At 47.5% G+C, this 23,257-nt stretch overlaps 1 protein-coding gene across 2 annotated transcripts in view; it reads left to right on the forward strand.

The window, feature by feature from the left end:
- LOC149371692 (uncharacterized) overlaps window positions 1-20,899 on the forward strand; it is a 137,689-nt gene extending 116,790 nt beyond the window's left edge. For both annotated transcript variants that reach the window (XM_089565933.1, XM_089565932.1), the window contains exons 3-5: window positions 18,389-18,454; window positions 19,110-19,182; window positions 20,702-20,899. In XM_089565933.1, coding sequence (XP_089422059.1) covers window positions 18,389-18,454; window positions 19,110-19,182; window positions 20,702-20,803 — 241 coding nt within the window. In that variant the 3' untranslated portion in view covers window positions 20,804-20,899. The remainder of the gene's footprint in view (window positions 1-18,388; window positions 18,455-19,109; window positions 19,183-20,701) is intronic.
- Window positions 20,900-23,257: the final 2,358 nt, after the last annotated feature.

Here is a 23,257-nt window from a genome sequence, read left to right on the forward strand (position 1 = left end):
CGGCAGGCGAACCGCACCAGGTAGCAGCAGCACAAAACCGGCTATGGGATGAAATTTGCTTGCATCGCAGTCATCACTTCTACCAGGAACTCAGTATTTGCCAACGATCGTCAGAAACGATGCATTTTTGATATTCATATATCCCAGGGTTTGCTATGAACGTGAACAAACAATACTATCGCGTTCTTCAGATGCCGGCGTTTGCACGAAGACTGGCGCAGGCCGCCCGGCTCCAAGGAGTGCACCCTATGTCATCATGACGCTGCCGCTCTCCGCGCTCGCATTGGCTGCCGCTTCCCGTCGTTGTTGCCGCGAGCGGCCCGCCGTTGACATCTAGCAGGCCGGACGCAGGCAACGAGCTGCAATCGGACGTTGCGACGCTGTTCGCAACGGCGCGCCGCAAACCGAGCGAGTGGCGGTTAGCAGCAAACGCGGCTCGCTGGTGCGTCGACTGCGCTCACGCGGCTGTGCCCGCTCATCGTACGTCACTGTATTTTGGTATGACGTCACTAAAACTTTATTTTTCTACACCCCTTGTGACGTCATGGTTGATGGCGCTAGCGATGGGTCTAGATCGTGAGAGTGAGCATTTAGGTAATCTTTGGAACCGAATTAAAATATTTTTTAAACGTTTGTTGCGTCCAACACCTGGCTGTGACTGCCCTTGCATACATAGGAATCCCATAGCAGGCTTTTTATAGCTTCAAAATTTGGTGTCTCCACCCCTTTAATGTGCTTTTTGAATGTGCTAATACTAGATGTGAAATTCAAGTTACCTTCAAGTTTATTAAGAATCGAAGCCATTTGATAAGGAACTGTTTGTTTACCATCATTGGTTCTGGTTTTTGGCATGCGTCTTTTATTGTGCCGGAAAGGACAAGTAGAGTTTTCTTCCCTGTCGCAAATGTGCAGCTTCCGGAGTTGTACGAACTGAAGTAGTTAATAGTAGTATAGCTGGTCGGCCCTCAGCATTGCTCAGGTGCTGTCTAGGCCTCCCTTTTTATCGCTTTTTATAGTTTTTTGCTGGTGGACATCGCCGCCACGTATCTGAAAGCGTGGTTCAAGTGTCCACTGACCCAGGGTGCCAATTATGCTCGACCTCAAATTTTGCATCGTCTATGCCAATTTACCCAATGTACAATATGCCGGCGGCCTACGCTCTCGTGCCGCGTTTCGGCAGCAATGTTGGCGAACACAGTGCGTGTCGCTCTAGTGTCGTGTTCCTGCCACAACGTCGTCCACGTCAGCGCATGCAGCGCACATATCTCTGTCACTAGCACCACGTAGCTGGAAGCGTTAATATTAGTTTGATAGTAGAATTAGTTGATGAAGACGACGGTGAGCAATGCGCAGTGTGAGAGTGTGTTGCAGGTTAACACGAGGCGTGTTCAATTTGCGGCGATAGCCTATAGTCCTGTAAAACTACCTCACGGAACCAATTTCTATAGCTGTAGCAGGCACGTCCTGCTTAAACATTTCCCAAGCGGCGAACACCGGCATCTTGCTCGAGAAACGGGATTCCAGTTGCGAGCGGACACGAATGACAAATTCTTCATCATTAATTACTGATGATTTCAGCTTCCGAAGCGCCCATTTCGGCCTAGATTTTGAACAATCACTGCCTCCGAGGCGAGAAACCACCATACAGTGATCAGAGAATATAAGGAGCAGACACTCAGGAAAAATTTGTACAACCTGTATGAATTCGAATGCGGAGCACCCGGCTTACATACGGATGAATTTGCTAGTCTCAAAAGTGAGTTACAAAGATTTGATGCAGAACGCTACAGGGGTGCCCGTATTCCATCTCATACCAAGCGTGATTTGCAATGTGAGCATCCGACACGACAGGCTTTGCTTGATGAGCGCCGTCATGCGACTGCAAAGTTCATTTCGGGGATGATGTCCAATGGCAAACTAGTGACCAGCACAAATGAGGTGATATCCGTATTTGTGGATTATTACACGGACTTGTTTAGTGCTTCTCCTGATGCGCATAATTCGGAAATTTTGACGCATTTCAACAGCTTAGTGAGCCCTTAGTCAGAAGGCGGTTGTTCTGTTATTAGGTTATTAGCAGCTCTTTCAAGCAGGAAGAGGTAGCAGATGCAGTCGCTCAGTTACCAGTCTCAAAAACGCCTGGTCCTGAGGGAATTTGAGCCGAATTTGACAAAGCTTTTAAATCTACTCTCTCTCCGGTCCTACTGCGGGTCTTCACGGTAGGGTTCGATATAGGAGCCCTTCCTCAGTCTTTTACAAAAAGCCACACAGTGCTAATTCCGAAAACTACTGATGAAGGAAAACTGCGCTCCGAAGGTTATAGGCCCACTACATTGGCAAATGTGGATTACAAAATTTTTGCTAAAGTCTTATTAAATCGCCTGCAATTCGCAATGTCGGAATGAATTGGATCTCACCAGACATGCGGTTTGAGAGGCCGCTCCATTCATTGTAATGTTCACACTGCGCGTACAATTCTTGAATATTCCTCCAGCTCTCATGAGCAGCTTGCTCTGCTTCAGATCGACCTTGCGAAAGCATCATGACCGTGTTCGCCATTCATTTCTGTTCTCACTTCTAGAGGGAGCAAACGTGGGGTCTACTGTACTTAAAGGGGTGCAACTTTGCTACAGCAGCTGTTCAACACCATTAATCATTAATGGCCAGCTCTCGAACCCTGTGCCAATCCGCTCTTCCATGAAGAAAGGCTGTCCGATGTCTCCTCTGCTTTTTTGCTCTTTACCTGGAACCCCTTTGTTTGAATGTTTTGCGTAACAGTAGCATTCAAGGGTTCCCTATTTTGGGTAATGAAGTCAAATTGCTAGCATATACTGACGATCTTGAATTTTTCTGCATTGACAAGCCCAGCATTGACGACGTGTTGTCCGCGATAGATCAGTTTGGAATCGTTTCTGGTGCTCAAATGAATCGCTCCAAAAGTCCTGGCCTATGGTTTGGTTCATGGGGCACAACTCCGCCCCTGTACACTGGAATAGAATGGTCTTGTGTGCCTCCTAGATATCTTGGTGTTCCACTTCATGCCTTCAAATCAAGTGCGCTTTACTGGAGAGAGCGAGTTCCGGCCGTTGAGAGTTATGCTCAGACGTTTGTCCCGCATCGGCTTTCAATTTTTGGTCGAGCCCAGGCTTGCAAAACCTTTCTGGCAACAAGAATTTATTACGTACCCCAGGTCCTTCACTCGCCAGACATTACATACCGCGTTTTCATCGTATATTTGCGACGTTTATTTGGTCTTTCAAACTTGAGCCCACGCGGCGTGATAACCTTTTCAGGACTGTTTGTGCAGGATGACTGGGCCTAGAGCACCTGTATGTGAGACAGTTGGTTGCCCGTTTCTTCTTTTTTTCGTGATTGTTCACATCCGATATTAAAGCATTCTTGCAGGTTAACTTCATGACTCTACATCCGAACTTAGTAGTTTCTTCCAATTTTACTGAACGCCCCCGTTTACTAAGCTTTATGCAGGAAGTTTATGCCTCCGTGCGTTTTTTGACAGTTCGGTTTTCAAATGAGCGTTTATATTCTGTTTCGCGCAAAAATCTGTACAGGGATTTCATAACGACGCTCTTCAAGCCCCCATTGTATCATTCTGCCTGCTTTGGGCTCATGGGTCATGATGTGTTAAAGCCAGTGCGTAAAATAGCAATTTCTCCCTGCACCAAGACATTTTTCAATAAATTACACACCGAAACTCCACCTGTCAACACGTGGCTCGATAGGAAAAATATTTTTGTGTCTTCTGTAAACTGGCGCTTGTGCAATGTGCCTGAAACATTTGAACATTGTTTTATAGACTGCAAAGACACGATTTTGTTTTGGGATGTGTTGCAGAGGACGCTACAGAAAGATTTTCTCCTAAATTCCTACAGTGTGCGCTGCCTTGTTGTTTCCCACCCTGACACGAAACCCTCATGCAAGACCGCAACGTTTAACCTGTTGTTTCGCCCAGAATTCATTTTAGCCGAATTTTACTGCAGGTAACGGACGTTTACAAAGAATTGGACTTTTTACCGGATTGGTATCTTCTTCTGATGCGCTGTATATCCTCGCCGGCCTTTTAGTTCTGTTGCCTTTTCTATCATGTTTGGGCCACATAGCGCCTACCTAACTGCTCTGTAAACAGTTTATTTTTTTTGTGTATATACACGCACACATATATATGTATATATATTCTTTCTGTACATAACCATGTGGAATAAATACCCCGAAAGAAAGAAAGAAAGCGGCGATAGCCTAGTGCTCTCGCACAGTGGCCAGAAGCTGATTTTTTCGGGCCGCCGCGAGTTCGAATCTCAGTCGCAGATATTTATTTGATTTATTTTTCATTATTTCTTTCACTTCGGACAAACATCGCCAAATTTTGATCAGGGTTTAGCCATCGGAATAGTGCTTTCGCACTAATAAACTTATCTACACTCCATTTCACACTTAGCATGTAGAGCGTCCGCAAAAGCCAATCACTCCACCGCGTATCACTCGTACTTCTTGAAGCCTCGATGAGGTTTTTGACGAAAACATATACGACGACATGCTTGGCATTGCAAATAAATGACAAGCCGTCAGTTATTGAACCCTCTCGTTATAACTTTTACTAACAGTGAACTACACTTTTGGTCTGGTGTAGTCAGCGCGACTAGGCGTGCCAGCCGTGTATCACTCTGCCGCAGGCACTCTCGAGGTCTCGATGATGGACTGGACGGGAACGTGGTAAGAAGTAAACCGAAGCACAGGACGTTGGCAGTCCCGGTATTCGAGCTTTGTCACAACGATCGATCCTTGTCCGTACGTTCACGTATTGCGCACTACTTTTCGGGCGCGGGCATAAGCAGCGCGAAGAGGCGCTCTAGTTTTGCAGCGTTGAACGCTATGTATGGAACAGACTATTATAGAAGCGCCAAAGAAAGAACGCTAACACATGCTTGCTGACCCGCGCATGTACTGCTAAACCCCAAAATGTTTCCCTTTGTATTCGTTCCAAATATATTTGTGTCACCGAACCGAACCGATACAGACAACTATGGTACCCAGGAGTGTGCGCAGCGCCTGTGGAACTGACAGACGCAGCATGCTCTCGAAACTTAGCTAGTGAGGAGCCTGGTGGTAAGCAAGACAACCTATAGCCGACCCTATACCAGGTTCTAAGTCGATCGGAAAAGATGCGGGCAGAGGCCATGATAAGATCGGCGCATAGGACGGCGCTGGGCCTCCCTGAAATGGCATCAACGAAGAAGTTCCTAGCTCTGGAGTTGCACAACGCTTTCTAAAAACGCTTTCGAAAAACATAGGGAAGCCCACGTGTAGCAAATGCGACTCGCGCAAAGAATGACTGGAAGGGCCCTCCTAAGATGGTTAGGGTGCGAGCGGCAGGTGCGGGAAGTCAAAGGTATGGGCAACATTACATAAGAGTAGCCCCGGTGCCAAGAAACATGGACCCTCGGCTCCACACGGACAGACGCGAAGCTCGGGTGAAAGGGTTAGAAAGAAGCCTGGAGAAAGAGAGAGGAGTGATGTACGTGGACGGAGCTACACGAAAACGACAGACAGAAGGCAGTTGCGACGGTGGTCAACTCGACACGCAAGGAGGTTGCCAGCGCATCGATTAGAGACTGCTCCCTAACGGAAGCAAAAGAAGTCGCCGTGGTTCTAGCGGTGGCGGAAGGCTTTCAGAAAAGATAGTCGCTATGTAAGACGGGGGTTTATTAAAGGCACTGGGACCTCAGGAGCATGGCGGCAACAGTCTGCGGTCAGCCAAAGCGAGCCCAAAGCACGCGCAGCGATGGCACTGCCGCCGCTACACAGAATGTTTCGTCTTCGTCTTTACAATTGCCCCCGGGCAAAAAAGGAGCCAACCTGGCGACTCAGGGTGCAGGCAGGATGGCGGGGTCGTAGAATGGCTTGAGGCGCTGGACGTGAACAGTCTCGCGTCCACAGCGGCGGCGATCAGAAGATGTGTTGAGAGGTTCTACAGTGTAATTAACTGGAGATGTGCGCTCCAGTACACGGTATGGGCCATGGTACTTGGCAAGAAATTTTGATGACAAGCCCGCAGTATTCGTCGGAATCCAGAGCCACACAAGGCAGCCGTTGGCGAAGTGTGGCGTTGTTTGACTGAGGTCGTGGCGGGATTTCTCTCTGCACTGGGTGGCAGTCGTGAGAGCACGCGCGATGCGGCGGCAGTCTTCGGCGTGCCTGGCGGCTTCGGAAAGAGGTGTATACTCGGAAGCATCGGGTTGGTGCGGGAGAATGGTGTCGATGGTAGCAGAAGGGTGACGGCCGTAAAGGAGAAAGGAGAAAAGCCGGTAGTGGACTGCGTTGCGGTATTGTACGCGTAGGTTACATACGGAAGGACAAGATCCCAGTTTGGTCTGAAGAGACATACATAGACAACATGTCACCGAGGGTACGATTAAAGCGCTCGGTGAGAGCGTTGGTTTGCGGATGATATGCGGAGGTGGTTCGATGAATTATATTGCACTTGGTGAGCAGTGCTTTAACAACATCCGACAAGAAGACACGGCCTCTGTCGCTCAGCAGTTTGCGAGGTGCGCCGTGACGAAGGATGAATCGGTTTAAAATAAACGAGGCCACCTCTGAGGCTGTGAGGCTGTGGCAGATGGAAGGGCTGCGGTTTCAGCATACATTGTCAAACATTTCTAACCGACTCTAAAATGGCTTGCCGGAATTTCAGGGACGGTAAGGTGCATTAGGTAGCAATGCGCGTACTCCTAAAGGCGACTTGTGACCAAAGCAGCACGGGTAATTGGCCCAACATTAGAAGCCTATTGACCAAGGTCGGTCCTACAAAGGACCAGAATGAGACCATCCATTTGCAATATTGGGCCGATTGCCTGTGCTGCTTGGGGATGAGATCGAAAACACTTAAGGAGAACTTAGGCCTATGCAGCACAGTCTTATATGGGTGACGAGACATGCGGGGATGATGGGGAACCAAGTTGCGGAAAGGGTAGCTCGAGCACACGTACGGTACCGAGCGCCCGGGCCGTCCGACCCCGAGGAACCTACACCGGTGCCTTGTGACCACGGTGTGCTTGCGACGATCCTTGAACATTACAGAGGGGCGAGGCGGAGATCCGCTCTGTCACATAAGGAAGAGGCTGGTATATGGAGAAAACTCCGGACTGGGACGTAGCCGAGCCTGTATATTGGGAACATAATTAAACCCACGGTATATCCAGGAAAGACCCGCGATGGATAACATAACAGGGGCGTGCCAAAAGATTGACTTGGTACAAATGATACAAAACCCTATACTGCGGAGCAATGAAATCTAATGCTGGCCAGCGACCGCCGTGAAGACCAACGAGGTCTGGTACAGCGTGCTCTACGGGCGTCGGGAGCAAGTGGAGCCCCGGAATACAGGCGCGCCAACTAGCGCTGAAGGCTCCACGACGAGAAGCAACTGCTAAGAAAAATGCTTTCTTACAGCAATTAAGTTATGCACTCACTCACTCACTCACTCACTCACTCACTCACTCACTCACTCACTCACTCACTCACTCACTCACTCACTCACTCACTCACGCATACTTCATTAAAAGTCATACGCACATCTGGACCATATGCGATCGATTATATTTTAGCGGCATTTCGAACACAACTTCTGTGAAACAAGGAACGAGCTTACTTGCTCTCATCCTTGTCCATCCTACTTTCCGCCACATCTAGCTGCACAGTTTTCAAATAATATGAAATAACTCTGTGGCCGAATATTGCTCACTTCAATTGCCCTTACCGGAAGCAATTTCGGTGCATTCGTGCATAAATTTTTCATTCCATTAAGGTATTTAGATACAAACGGTGAACGAGTGTAGCGGGCATTTACGGTATGGACAACAATGGCACATGTATGCTTCCTCCAAGGAAGTAAACGAAGCTTGGCGTATTAATCCCTGACAATATACACAGCACTTTACGAGTACGTTGTGATGAGCCTCTTTGCTATTATATCCTTCTTTTACATTATATTTCGCTTTTAAACGCCCAAGCTAACGAATGTTCGTTTCTTACTCCCTGCAGCTCCTTTACCCTGCCGACACAGTGGTATTATCCCGAAATAATTCTCGAAATACTTGCCAAAACATGGGGCCTGCTCAGTCACATGATTGATTTCATTAAGTCCAAGTCTGAAATCAGCAAGACCTTGCAATGCATCACCCGCACCTTCGAGGGTGACGATGCAGCCCTCCTGCTTAATATTATACTGACCGGTATTGAAGCAACCGGCTATCCTGGTAGCAAAGCAGAATACAAAGGCCCGGAAAACTGTAAACTAAATATATCCATCACTGAAGAGGTCTACGCCGCAGTCAGCATGGCAACAAAAAACACAACACCAGGAGGGGACGGCACTGGTAATGCAATCATGCGGAACCAGAGACCAAGCCAGATAAGTAGCGTAACCAAGTACCTAAATGAACTTTCGGAAGCAGGAACAGTACCCCAGGAGTAGAGGTCTGCGGACATCGTAATGATCTCTAAGCCGAGAAAGGAACCAGACGTAGACAACCTCAGATCCATCTCCTTGACATCGGGTCTAGGGAAGCTCTATGAAAGAATCGGGCTAATCAGACTGCAGCACTGCCTCGAGAACAAGGACCTTCTACTCAAAACCATGTTCGGCTTGCAAGCACACCTGCCGACGCAAGTTATCCTCCCACTACTTAAAGAAGAAGCCGCCGCCGCGGTGGCTGAGTGGTTATGGTGCTCGGCTGCTAACCCAAAAGACGCGGGTTCGATCCCGGCCGCGGCGGCTGGAATTTCTTTGGAGGAGAAATTCTAGAGGCCTGTGTACTGTGCGATGTCAGTGCACGTTAAAGAACCCCAGGTGGTCGAAATTTCCGGAGCCCTCCACTACGGCGTCTCTCATAGCCTTAGTCGCTTTGGGACGTAAAACCCCCATAAACCAAACCTAAAGAAGAAGCCTTAACATGCCCAAGTTTGGCGAGAATATTGTGGTAGCCATAGACCACAAACGAGCCTTTGACAACGTCAACCATGACACTGTCTTGACGGGGCTAAGTCGGCTAGGCAGCGGCAAGAAGATTAGAGCCTTCCTAAAGGACCGTCGGAGCAACCATTGGAGTAGGAGACTGAGGTCGGACAAGCTTGCAATGCCCAATAAAGGCATCCCGCAAGGCTCAGTGATCTCCCCTCTCCTCTTCAATATGGCTATGCCAGGGCTGCCTGAAAGACTCGACCGCATCGAAGACATCAGCCACGCCATGTACGCTGACGATATCACGATGTGGTCAAACGAGGTATCCGTCGAGGGAAAAAAAACGACCAACTCCAAGAAGCCGTGACCTGCATTAGCCAGTGCGCCAGGGAATGCGGTCTGTCCTGCTCAGCAGAAAAGTCCGAAGTTATACGCGTCCACTCACGTAGATACGACAAGGAGAACCTCCGACTCAACATTCTTCTTGACGGGCAGGATATTCCTATGGATCCTGGGCATGTGGCTACAATTCAACCACAGAGTCGGCTACGCGCTCAGACTCCTCTCCTACTGTACAGTCCAAGTAACTTGGATCATAACCTGGGTAGCCAACAGAAGACGAGATTTCAAGGAGGAGGACACGGTCACACTGATACAAGCTCTAGTTGTCAGTAGAGCCGCGTGACGCCTACCGTACCAAGTCTTTACATCCCAAGAGGTCGAGCAGGTAAAGGCTGTGCTTCGGAAGGCATATAAGACGGCGCTGGGTCTACCTCTGAGAACAGCTAAGCGTAAATTAATGTGCCTCGGAGTCTCCAACACATACCTAGAGCATCAGGAAGCGCTACTCATCGCTCAGAAACAACGATTTCTACATAGCACCACGGGCAGGGCCTTACTCAGACGACTAAGCTACTCTGACAGCTACAAGAAGATTCAAGAGACGGAGGACGTACCAGACGACATCAGATCGACCTACACAGTCCTACCCATCCCTAAGCAGATGCACCTACAACTGCACCGAGGCAGGAGAGAAGCGATGGCTGAGGCGATAGAACAGCGCATCTCTGGCAAAAAAGAATCCGTCATTGCAGACTACGCCCACAAGGAGCTAGCCAGCGTCTCCATAAGCGGTACTGAAACAGAGGAAACTGCGATTGCTCTCGCAGTCGCCGAAGCCAACAGAAGAGGCGAATCCTTGGTAATTATCTCGGACTCACAGACTGCCTGTCGGAACTTCCTGCGAGGCAGAATTGGCAAGAATGCTCTCCGCGTTCGAAGCCAAGGTGGCTCAAGCGAGGAAAAATATTCTGCCATGTGGGTACCGGGACTTGCCGACCTGGCCGGGAACCACGCAGCGGACGCCATCGCTCGAGGACATACTAACCGAACGACGGCTGATGCGCTGGATGCGCTGCCAAAACGTACGGCGACATCCTGAAGCACCTTAGGGGTCTAAGGGGGATCATAGTATCCCCCACCCAATAGCGAACTCACTAAAGAGCAGAGTGTGACCTGGAGACAGTTACAAGCAAACACATATCCATGCTTATTTATTCTAAACAAGATACACCCCACTACACACAGGCCCGCATGCCCATGGTGTGGATAGGCAGCCACACTACACCACTCCTGTACGGGGATGCCAACACAACCCTGCAGTCCTAGTCATACACAATGCCACGCCGCAGCCGTGGAGGGTAGCACTGTCCAGCTGGAGACCCGGCGGTCAGCTTTCACTGGTCGAACGGGCCCAAGCTGCCGCAGCAGCCGCAATAGTCCTGGACTAGGGACACCGCCCATGATTACTCCCAAGACTCTATGAGCAATATATAAATATTTTGTCTCTCTCTCTCCGCTTCATCTCTCAGTATTGAAGCACCTCTTGTTTCACAAACGTGTATTCGGGCGAACTATACGGGAGGTTCCAGCCCCACGCTCTAATATGGCGCTGCAGTGGCTATGGCGTTGGCTGCTGACCAGAAAGTCGCGGGTTCGATCCCGGCCGCAGTGGTCTAATTTCGATGGAGGCGAAATTCTAGAGGCCCGTGTGTTGTGCATTGTCAGTGCACGTTAAAGACCCCAGGTGGTCGAAATTTCTGGAGTCCTTCACTACGGCATTCCTCATAGCCTGATTTGCTTTGGGACGTTAAGCCCCCATAAACCAAACCATAAAATGGCGCTGCACGAAGTGAGTTTTTTTAGCTCCGTTCGAGACATCCCCTGTTCGTCTTGCTTCTCCTGCCTAAAAAAGTAACTGGCGCGTTCGTTGAAGCTGCTCCGAATGCAATGCTATGCAATTTCCTTTGTGTGCCGAATAAAGGCGGTTTAGCTTGCTGTGAAACAGTGCGGTCCGTTCAAGACAGGGTTGAGGAAATTGGCCTTGCTCGGGAGTTGAAGGATGCGCGTTCGAGTCAGAGAAAAAAAAAATAGTTTTGGGGAGTTTTCGAAAATGGAACGCTCCTAACGAACGCAAGAATCGCATTGGCGTTGCTGACGCCAGGGGCATCGTGCAACCTTTCTTCGGAGGACAATGGCATCTCGAGTCAAGTGGCAACACTCTAGAAAATCGCGCTTTCAATTGTCAGGCCCGGCAGAAGACAGAAAAGAAGGCCATGAGAAAAAAAAAAATAGAGGAGGGGGGGATTTTTTCGATTCAGTTTTTGTGCCCGTGGTATTTCGCGACAAACGAAACGTACCACAAGACACCTACTCTATCTGTGGCCGCAGTTCACATAAACCTGCTTTCTATTCCGCCCCGCGCAACCCATACGCGTGCTCAGTGTGGAAACGAGAAGCAGAAAACGAGCAGCGATAAGCAAGAAAGACAGGGAGGTGTCTCGAAATAAACATATAAAGGGCAGGGCGCAGGAGGAGTCTGTGCGCGCCTGCGGGAGCTACAAGCGTAGCTGAAAAGAAGCATATGTTAACGCGTGCATGCGATGACTTGTATTTCGGAGTATGTCACGTGCGGAGCCACCGAAGGAGGAGGCACAAAGGTAGCGACAGCTTGACTTCATTTACAAAGAAATTGATATTCAAAGGACGCAGCTGTCGCCGAATTCTCCAAGGCCACATTCCGGACCTTTCCCTCCTCCTTGCGGTCTACGGCGAAGAAGACGTTGTCCATGCTCCGTGCGTTGGCGTGAAGCCGGCGACAGCAGTGGCGTCGAGAACTCGTTACCCCGTCCCGCCCCCTTTCTTTCCTAGTTTCCGGAGGCATCGAAGCGCACCTGCCGCATACGAACTTGCGGCTACCGCAGAGGCAACGGCCCCCCGCTTGCCGCTTCGTGTTTGGCATTTTCTTTCTGTTCATTTTAGTTTTGATTTGTACTGTTCTATTTTTCGTTTGCGCAGAGCCGCCTAGGAGCCGCCGATCCAACTCTCACCCTCGCAGCCCGGGGCCCTCTAAAGAGAATGTCGATTTCTCAGAGGGGCTTTTGTTGACGGACAAGTATCAAGATTGGTTTTTAGAGGGCGCATAGGAGGGGAAGAGGCAGAACGCGCCGGCGAGGTGGCCGCCGCGTATTGGCGGCGTCGGGTAACAGTCTTGTCACGAAACCAATGCGCGCCGGTCACTACTTGTTTGATTTTCCTGCGCGTGTGCGGGTATTACGCGTCTCGCGGCTTCGCTATAGTGCGACAAAAACGGCTTTACGCCATTGTTTGCGGCGGGCTTATGTGCGGGTACGCCCAGAATTTCACTCCGGTACTCGGTCGCAGCTGTGTGCGCACATTGGATGGCTTGGGCGATCCCAGTTAACGCGTTTCGGAGCAACTTCTTAAAATGGGGAGGGGTCAATAGATGTTCCTTCAAGAGTTCATTATTGATGCGAAAGCGTTAGATTGCACAATCTTAAGATCATGTCCGTAAAACGTGTTGCCAAATGTGTCGGCAAAATGTGTCCGCGCTATGGCGACACATCTTCAATGTGGGATTCTAATGCAATTGAGTAATAAATTAATGAACGGTGTAATATGTAGTGATGAAGATTGATGATATGTCATTAATTAGTTAGGTTTGGTTTGGTTTATGGGGTTTAACGTCCCAAAGCGACTAAGGCTATGAGAGACGCCGTAGTGGAGGGCTCCGGAAATTTCGACCACCTGGGGTTCTTTAACGTGCAAAGCTAATTGAAATAAATCATTAATGACAATTAACAAACATGAATGAAGGCAAATGAGATGCAGGAGGATAACGCAGATGGTAGTGATGATGTCATACCAAATTCACGATCACGCAGAAAATTCGAGGCCACGTGATAGCATGATGACGTCACACTATTAATTACCTCAAACCTTTTACTTGATTGAATGGGAAGATGCAAATCCAAATTCCCGGTGCCCTCGAGTGTTGCTGACGGCGCCACAGAAGCATGCCATCATGGAATAATAAACGACACCAAAAGCGTGCTGGCGGCCAGGTGCGTGCCCTTGGGATTCATCTTGTGGAGCAAGTCCCGTGCTGTAACGTGTAAGGGCCTTACGACGGCGTGCCTCCAATTGCACCGAGGCCGGGAAGGCCTTGCCGCTGATCAGATCTGCATCGAAAGGATTTTTTGGCAGTGGGTAGCGCTAACTTTGACGAACGACTTGGGACAGGGACAGAGAGTTGACAAACAAAACGAGCGCTCTCTGTCCCTGTCCCAAGCTGTTCGTCAAAGTTAGCGCTACCCACTGCTCAAAATGTTATACCAACTAACCCCAGCCGTCGGTTTATTGTCGAAAGGATGAGTGGTCCTGGGAAAGAAGCCATTCAAATGTTTCATTTGAGGTTAACGTATTTCAATTCCATCGCTTAACAATAAAATAACGATACCAATAATAAAGCGGACAAACTTAAAGAATATCCTTCCCCGGTCAAAATTTGCTCTACCCCTAACCAATGCTGCTACTACTCAACCAAGGAAATCTCTTCCATTGTTGCCAGAAGGTGACCATATCATGTTTACTTTTGCTTTCTTCTTTTCGGGGAGGGAGAAGGAAATGTTTTGCACAAGAAAATTAAAAGGTAAGATTTTGCGCGAAGTGCGTAAAATTGATCGGGACTCAAAAATCTCTAGGAAGAAACAGTAGCTCTAACCTGTGCGTCCGCAGTTTGGCGTCCTGAAATACGCCTGTCACTAATCCGAGGAAGACTTGTTTTGTGGCACTTTTGTCAAAAAAATTGAAGGCGACAGAGTGTGTATTTTCCATGCGATTGCTGCTTCAGCGAGAGGTTTACAAGAACATTATCTCTCCATTCGAAGCTGCAGACGCGGGGATGCTTTGCCAGCATGACGCACTCTATAGAAAAGCAAACAGAAAAGTTGTTCTTCCACCTCTGACATTTTAGCCCATCTATGCGCCTGAAGTATTGACTATGACACAGTGGCGGCCCCAGCGATTGATTCTAGGGTTGGGGGGGGGGGGACTTTCTTTCTTTCCTAATTCTCTGACGCCGTATTTTGCACGAACAGATTTATTCAAGTTTTCATTTTTTTCTCGCACAGTAACGGACTGGAATGATTCTTTATTGCCTTTCGCCACACTTTGATGTTTACTAACTTTGTTATTATTATTTTGTTTGTCATTTTACCCACCCTGCTTGGACCTGTATAAGGTTTGCAGTATTGAATAAAGAAAGAAAGAATATATATTTATCTCACAATACTTCAAATTGAATGATAGTGCCAGTCATGAAGCGCAAAATAACTGTGAGGGCACGGCAGGACCACGATATTTTGACAGTCACGTACGAATTGCACTCGTATCACTACCAACCTGTTGTATAACTAATGCCGTTGTAAGACAGTACTAGCTTACAATGTGACTTACTAGCAGTAGGAAAGTGGTGTGAAAAATGGCAAATGTCTTTAAATATTGCGAAGTGCAAGGTCATGCATTTCCATAGACACTCCAACTTAATACCACATAGCTACTTTACCTGCGGTTCTCATTTACATGCTACTAAAGCATACAAATATCTTGGATTACACCTGTCTAACTATCTTACGGGGTCAACGCACATCAACCACATCACTGCAGCATCCAGCCGATCCCATGACTATCTTCAACGCTCAATGAAGTTTGCCCCAGCACAAGTAAAATTACTAGCCTACACCACATTGATGCGCCTTAAATTATAATATGCAGCCGCCATTTGGAACCAACATGAAGAATACCTTTCTGAGAACATAGAAACTATCAAAATCACGCCATTAGATTTGTTCATTCCAATTATTCATCCTACGCAAGTGTAACCGATCTGAAGAACCGATCAAACTTGCCATTATTAAAGCACCGTCGAAAACTAGCCAGTTTAGTTCTTTTTCATCGTTTTTACTATTCATTTCCGTTAAGCATCTGCGTCACAAAACACTCCCTGTTTTCAGCTCGTCACAAAAACAGTCAACAGGTGTCATACCCTTGCCCAAAAACACAAAAATTTGCGCAGTATTTCTTCATCCGAACAGCAAAAGATTGGAACGGCCTTCCCAATGCCGCTGCAATAATATAAGACACGCTTGCATTCAAAGATAAGCTTAAATCTCTAGACACATTGTACGTTTTCGTGTACCTTTCTTCTCTAACATTTACCTATTGCACTTTTTCCACTATGTGGTTTTTACTGTTCTCTAACCGTTGTTTTCGTGTACCTTTCCTCTCTAACGTTTACTTATTGCACTTTGTTCTACTATGCGGTTTTTACTCTTCTCTAAACCGTTATTGAATTCTTACCCACCATCCAGCGCTTCTTCCTGTCTTTTATTCTTGTCTTGTTTTTTTTTTGTATTCGAAAGCATTTGAGTGTTTTGAATTTTTATTTTCTGAGCTGTTTGCCTGTTTCATTTGTCTTTTGAACCTTGATGTTGGCAGTGTACAGAATATGTTCATTTTTTGTTGATATTTCTGTACAGCCCCTCATGTAATGTCCCTTGTTTGGGATCTTTGAGGTACTAAAATAAATAAATAAACCTGTAGAACGTAGAATTGTGTGAAATAAGGCAGCGGCTAACACGATGAACGTACAAAGTAGGAGACTACTTGACGCATCACAGACGAAAAAGTTTCCATTTCTACGTCAAAAATGACATCTCGCCGTATGAGATCCCGAAAACGGACGTTCAGGAAAATGTGCAAAGGCTTTTAAGGGAGGAAGGGGAGGGGGGGGGGGGGGGCATCGCTTCCTCTGCCCTCCCCCCTTAGGACCGCCGCTGCTATGATAGTGCACACTGACTGACGAGAGTGGGGCTGCCGACACGTATGCGCATTTACACAGAGGCGCAAAGCAGCGTTAATGGATGCGCTCCATGGCGTCTCTGTAGCGCCTTGTCAGTGGGAAGAAAGAAAATTGTGGACGAAATTGGCCAGACTATCAAGCAGAAAAGTGATCTGTCTGGGAAATTTCGTGCGTCCTCACACCACCACTCTGGAAAGTTTGGCACTTCTTGAATACCCCGTCCCCGGTACGCCACCGGCATTTGCGGTATTTTTGCGGTGCGTTCGCCTGCAGACCTCAGCGCGTTGATGCAGACGCTCCTCTCGACAGCTTAGAGGCGCAGAGGCTGCGTTAGATACGTGTTCTCGGTTATACAAAGCGCAAGAGTTAACAGGGCGAACGAACATGGACAAGGTGCTTACTGCATCAGTAGTTTATTGCATGAGCTCGCCTTTTATAAAAAGGTGGAAGGAAAGAGCAAACAGGCACACAAACAAAACACACGCATGACTTGGACGATAGCTGTGTCGATATCGATTCGCTCGCTCAGTGAAATATACAAGTTCTTTTTTCTGTCAAAGGTACAGAAGGGGTGTTCACACATAAAACACCTGCTTATTTGATTAGGAAAGCCTCAACGATTTCTCTGGTGCCCTTTTCTTTATGCCTACGAACACACGTGCATCGGTAAACTTGGGAATGCAATCTTGGCACCCTTTGCGGTGCGCGGCAAGGTGTCCTTTTATGGCTACTTTTTGCATGTCGTTATGATGCTCATGCAAGAGCTGATTAAATAATCTTCCTGTTTTTCTGATATACTCTTTTCCGTAAGACAAATCAATACTGTATAAAACTCCTACCTACCGCGGTACAAAAGGTTCGCGGTGTTTTATTAGTTTAATTTATGGGGGCTCAAGGTCCCAAAGCAACTCGGGCTATGAGGGACAACGTAGTGAAGGGCCCCGGAAATTTCGACCTCCTGGGGGTTCTTTAACGTGCACTGACATCGCACAGTACACGGGCCTCTAGAATTTCGCCCCCATCGAAATTCGACCGCCGCGGCCGTGATCGAACCCGCGTCTTTCGGGACCGAAGCCGAGTGCCATAACCACTGAGCCACCGAGGCGGCCTCGCGGTGTTTTATGGGACAGCGCTTAGGCGATGCCTCTTCGGAATTTACCTTCCTCAGGTTGTGGTCATGTGTTGATGTCATGTTGATGTTGATCGGACTCCCTTCCCTGAAACTTGTTTCAACAAGAAGACAGTCGTCCTTCCGTACATGCATGGTGTCAGCCACAACCTGAGGAAGTTTGCTAGCAGGATTGGCGTGGAAGTTCTGTTCTCTGCATCTGTAAAACTCGGTAGACTGTGCGCGAAGGTAAATTCCGAAGAGGCAACACCAAAGCGCTGCCCCATAAAACACCGTGAACCCTTGAAAGGCGTTGTCTACAGTATTGATTTGTATATTTTATTGTACAGTATTGATAAGAGTATATCGGACAAAGTGGAATATGTTTTAATGAACGCTTGCTTGAGCATCATAACGAGGTGCAAAAAGTAGCCATCAAAGGCCACCTAGCTGCGCACTGCAGAGGGTGCCAAGATTGCGCTCCCAAGTTTTGCGATGCACGTGGCGTTACTAGGCATAAAAAAGGACAGGAATCGTGTATCTTTGACTGAAAAAGAACGTGTATATTTGGCCGAGCGTGCGAATCGATATCGACACAGCTATCGTCCCATAAAACATGCGTGTCATGCGTGTGTTTTGTTTGTGCGCCTGTTTGCTTTTTCCATGAACCTTTCTATACAAGGCGGGCTCGCGCAATAAACTACAGTTGCAGTAAGCGCCTTGTTCGCGTTCGTTCATCCTGTGCACTCTTGTGCCTTGTATCCTCCAGTCAGCAACTCGCCCAACAGTCGATTCTTCTGATACGTGTCCGAGAAAAAAAGGAGTGATGAGCATGCCCGTTTGTTCTTTCCGAAGTCCCATTGTATGCTACCTATGAAAGCGTTAATTGCTAATTAGTAATTATGCAGCCGAAAAGTACGTCGGTTTGAAATCGCCTCTGATCGCAAATGCGTTGCTGTTCTGATTTAAGGGGCAGTAAAGACGTTTTTAGTTGTTTCACCTTGCTTCTTTTCTTCTTTTTTTTTTTGTACGATGTAAAATCCGCAGTGGTGACTGTTTTCTTCTTTTTTTTGTTTTTCAGGAAGTACCCCTTCTACTACAAGTGCCGGGGTATCAGTGCCAAGCGCTCTTACGTGCCATACAACAAGTACGTATACCTCGAAAAGTATGCGCCTTTAAATAGTGACTTCTTGCTGTTAGCAGGACGCATTACGTGCTGGTCATATTCATGTCGCGTGAGTCGTGTATATTCGAGCCTCTCTTCTGTCCACACAGCCACCCATCACAGTCCCTTCCCAGTGAAGACCAGCAGGTCAGGCAATAGTAGCTCCGGCTGGCCTTTGTTTGTGAATAGGCACATTTTCTCTCTCTCACTCAGACATGCATTTCGCCCGTAAGGGAACTGTCCCGAAGGATGCTTGCCTAATTTCTTACGTCACTAAATATACTGACTTCGTGTTAGCAAACAAAGGGTTCCCCTTTGGATCCAGATCTCAGCATGAAATCGTTCTACTTATTTCGAAAAAAAAAGTTCATCGATGAAAGTTCCGGGGCATTTTCCGTTTTTTGGCCAGAAAAATCAGAAAGATGCCGCAGTGCCACAATCTGCGTGGAATCCTCATAAGCGTTCTGCTGGAAACAGGGTTTTCTGTGTAAAATGCCTCCTTACTCCGCTTCTGCAAGAAGCGTCTGTATTACTGGGTTTGTGCTGTAATGGTGCGGAAAGGGACTCTCATTTGCCAATATTGCGTAATCTGCCACTTAAAGAGCTTGTGCACTGCTTCTCGTGTCTTTCCTCGCAGGGGTGAGCCCATGTCTCTGAAGGAACTGTACAGCGGCGACGACGACGAACCGAAGAACGGGCAGAAAACGCCGGTCAGTCCGCTAAACTCACGCTACGAGTAGTCGAACTTAACCGAGTCCTTTCAATTAGCAAACAAGCGCACTCTTCTATGGGTATTGCTTGAGAATAGGCTCACGCTTTCTGAGAGGACTCGCGCTGCTATTTCTGGATGCTTGCGTCGGTGGTTTGAAGTCAAATCCCACGTAGATGAGCGGACCACTCTCAACGCCATCACTTCTTCACCACACTCCGAACACTTTGAATAGCATTACCTTTTCTACTTTTGTTTCATTCTTCATTGCGTCTTTTTGCAGGGAGCCTTTTGAAGGAAACCGTTCACTTTCGTCTTCATGTGCCTGAAACTTTAGGTTAATGCTTACCTCGTGTCTTGGAAAGAAACACACAGTAACGAAGCGCTGTTTTCTGCGCAAATAAACAAGTCGTAAAGCAGCAAGTTGGTACTGGCTCACAGCTGCAAGAACGTTACGGCGCTGCAACAGGGACAAGGACTAACTGCGTAGGGAAAAAAAGGACATGTTCCTAACGCGCTTAGTCCTTGTCCCTGTTGCAGCGCAGTAACGTTCTTTAAGTCGTTAGAAAATAAACACGGCCGCTTCAACACTTACCTTCTCGCCATTTTAAGATCACACCATATACTTTTTAGTCCAAAGCAACCTCAATAATCCTTGCTGGGATCAGAAGCTTTTCTACAAATTATCGAATCTGCGTTCCAGATTTGGTTTCCAGCAGCCCCTGGGCATATACACAAATTTACGGCTACAGTACGTTAGGAGCTGGCTTCTAATCATAGTGCAACGTATCATTGTAGTGTCTGTTCGTTCGCGCTCAAGGCCGCAGAAACGGGACGTTATCATTTTTGTTCGTGACGCGAGAAGCGACCGGAATAATCTCGATTGATCATAGCCGTGCAGAACTGTATCTACGTTTTTCCAGATTACTGTAGTTACTTTTGACCTGTTATCTCGAAGTTTCCTTGCCGGCTTTAAATGGAGCGCTGCAGCGAGCGGCGGGCATTCTGATCGACGACCGCCGAGCGCGCTTGTTGCTACGCCGCCGCCGAGTGATTCAGTTCTTTGCGGGCGCAAGTCAGCCCAAATAAAGAGTTTCATTTAGAAACCATTCTCGCGGTTTTCCTGTTCGCCGGACAGCAGTCACCACTAGTGACAATAGTTAGATGTTCCACAATTCACATTATGTTTTCGCATATATGCTCTTTCGCCAGCTGTCGCAAGTGAGTGTGAGGATTCCTTGCAAAACCAACCGGAGCCATTAGAGAGAAGTAGTTTCAAAACTTGTGGGTAGGATAAATATGCTTGATTGGCTTTTCGTGTAAGCGTTTCAGGCGCGCTGCCTACACTACGCGACCAGCCCGGATGTCTCCGGATATTCTCGACAATTAGTGCCGCGTCACAAAAAGTTCTTTCTCTGTATCGTTCCCGGGCTGTCGTCTCAAACGAGTCGCTCTCGAACCCCTGTTGTAAGACAGACGCCATAACGTGCTGAATCTTTTTATTCTGTATTTACTGACAGGATGCGGTGCTAGCCTGGATCCGAGACAGGTACGGCGACGACCTGCTGGACGCGTACGACCGGCGGTCCGAGGGCTCTTTCGAGAGGAAGCCAGTCTTCTGAAGCCCACACATGTCGGCCTGTCCAGTGGTCAGCGCAGGCGTTCCATGCGCTTTGCCCAAATAAAGGCCGCTGTATACATTTTGGTGACATCAAGTACGAGAGGCGTTCAGTGTCAATCATGTGTGCACCTGCCGTGTCTGTTGTCGTGAACGCGCCGCTCCTTTCACCTGCTTCGAAGCGCACACCTTCCGGATAGTCAGCGCTTTCGTCGTCGCTACAATCAGGGTCTAATCCCTTTTTTAAAGCTTTAAGCTCCAGTGAAGCAGAATCACGCGACATGTTAGGGAACAAAAGTGGTTCGAGTGGAGAGTATTTCCGGTTCTGGTTCGAATAAATCTGTCCTTGCGCGTGAGCGTAACTTCGGAATTACAGGGAAAAATGAAACATGCATTTCAGCTACGTGTCAGTGTTCAACCAGATACTAGAAGAAACAAAATCTGACGGTACAGGGAAAGGATGAATGTATGTAAAAAGAACTGCGCAGATTTATGAGCACCTGCCCTGAATAAGGGTCACGCATAAATTCGAGGTCCCACGAGAGTCAATATTCCATGCCGTTGCATTCAGCGAAAATTTTCCGGCCGACGAAAGTTAATTTGGTGCGCAGGGAAACAGTTCAGATTTTTTTCAAGCACAGCATTCAACTTTTTCGCATTTCTTCGCAGGAAGTTACTCAAATGCCTCAAGTTAAGGACTCAACATATCGCGAAATGCTCATATGTCTCAGACTTCAGTCCGAAAATACTTTCGTTTCACCATTTTCCCACTTGAAGCAGTGTACGTTTTCTCTTGTATTTTTATCGTTGGATCTGAAGGCACTGCGCACACCAAATAACGCGGAGTAAAGGAAGTGATCCATAGAATGTTTGTTCATTTTGTTTTTATTGAATAGTGCTGCAGTAAAGGCTCGGGATTACTGAATAAGAAGGCACATTTTTTAACATATACCTTTGAAGTGAAAAAAAAAAAAAGTGTCTAATGGGCTTCACGAAGAACAGAGCTAATGAGCCAGCGATAAATCTTCCCGCGCAACGCTTTTCCTTGTATGGTCACAATGTCCTTGTATTCTTAACGTCTATGCCTGGGACGTAGAAATCAAGCAAATATCGGACATGATGAAGATGGTACCACTACAGGTCTTACCTGTCACTCTAATGAAGAGGTGTATTCGAAAAGCTGAGTTCGATAAATTATCGATAAGTTTGATACGTTCATAATTTCCATAGCCTCGACACGTTCAGCTTCATGTTCTGACAAAGCAAGGGCTAGCGCTCCCGGTCAGCGAAGAACCTGCATAAGCGTCAACGTGGAAGATGACGCAACCAATAAAGACATCTCGTCCCCTGTCAGTTTAAATTACCAAGCACACATTCCACAGGCGCCGCATTGCTTCTCTCAGCTGTTTTCATATGCTTATAATAATCTATCCGCCTCTTCGATTTCCTTGTGTGAAGCATAAGCAATTTTGTGCTGAGCCCCAAACTGCGCTAGTCTGCACGGAACTGCGCTCTACTGCTTCTAATAAGTTGAACTCGTGTTTGAAGCGTCGGTCCCACCGTAGCCCGCATCTCAAACGTTGCCGTGAAATTCCTGCCTTATAAAAGCAGCAAAGAATCATTCATAAGTCCGTTGCGAGCATAACCTGCTGTTGGCGACGCGTTGTAAATTCTTCTGTGCGGTGGTCTTTTTCTTCATCTGTGCCGCGCTCTTGCAGTTGTTCATGCACTGTCAGCAACAAATGAAACGCAAACAAGAGAACTCGAGTTTCCACGAAAAATTGCCACCATATTCGCTCCGCAGATGCTGCCTACGAAGCCTTTATTCGCATATTCAAGCGCATATACCATGAACGTTTCCCTGAAAAACGCGTCAAAAGGAATAGATCCAAAAGTCGCAAAACCATGAATCAGCCACGAATCCTTGAAATGGATAAAGCATAAAATAAAATTATACAAAAATTTCCTGAAAAAAATTCGAGCCGTACAGCAACGAGCTCAACTCATTTCTGAGGAGTGAGAAAGTACGTATTTACATAAACAGTTTCGTAGTGACTGCTACAAGGGAACTGTTGATGTTTGGAGGAAGCTCAATGGGTTGCTGAATCGTCTGCAGGCGCCTTTGTTTGTTAATGACCTTATTCTGGAAGGCCGTCATATACATGGCGTAGACCTTGTAATAAGTTCAATAAATTCTTTAAGGATGTTGCCGGTCAGCGCAGTGCGCTTTGCCTCCAACATGCGAAACTGAGAGAAATACACGTAGAATATGTTTACATATTTACACCCTACAGATGAATTTGAAGTTCGAAATATGTATACATCTTTAAAGAACAGCAAGGCACGGGGAATTGATGACAATCGAACTAAAACGGTAAATTATGCGCTTGATGCTATCACCCCACTCCTTGCTCATATTTACAATCTTGTGTTATCGAAGGGTTGCTTACCTAAGCTC

The sequence above is a fragment of the Amblyomma mixtum genome, chromosome 1, assembly GCF_055824585.1.
Source record: "Amblyomma mixtum isolate Tamu chromosome 1, ASM5582458v1, whole genome shotgun sequence".
Lineage (NCBI taxonomy): Eukaryota > Metazoa > Arthropoda > Arachnida > Ixodida > Ixodidae > Amblyomma > Amblyomma mixtum.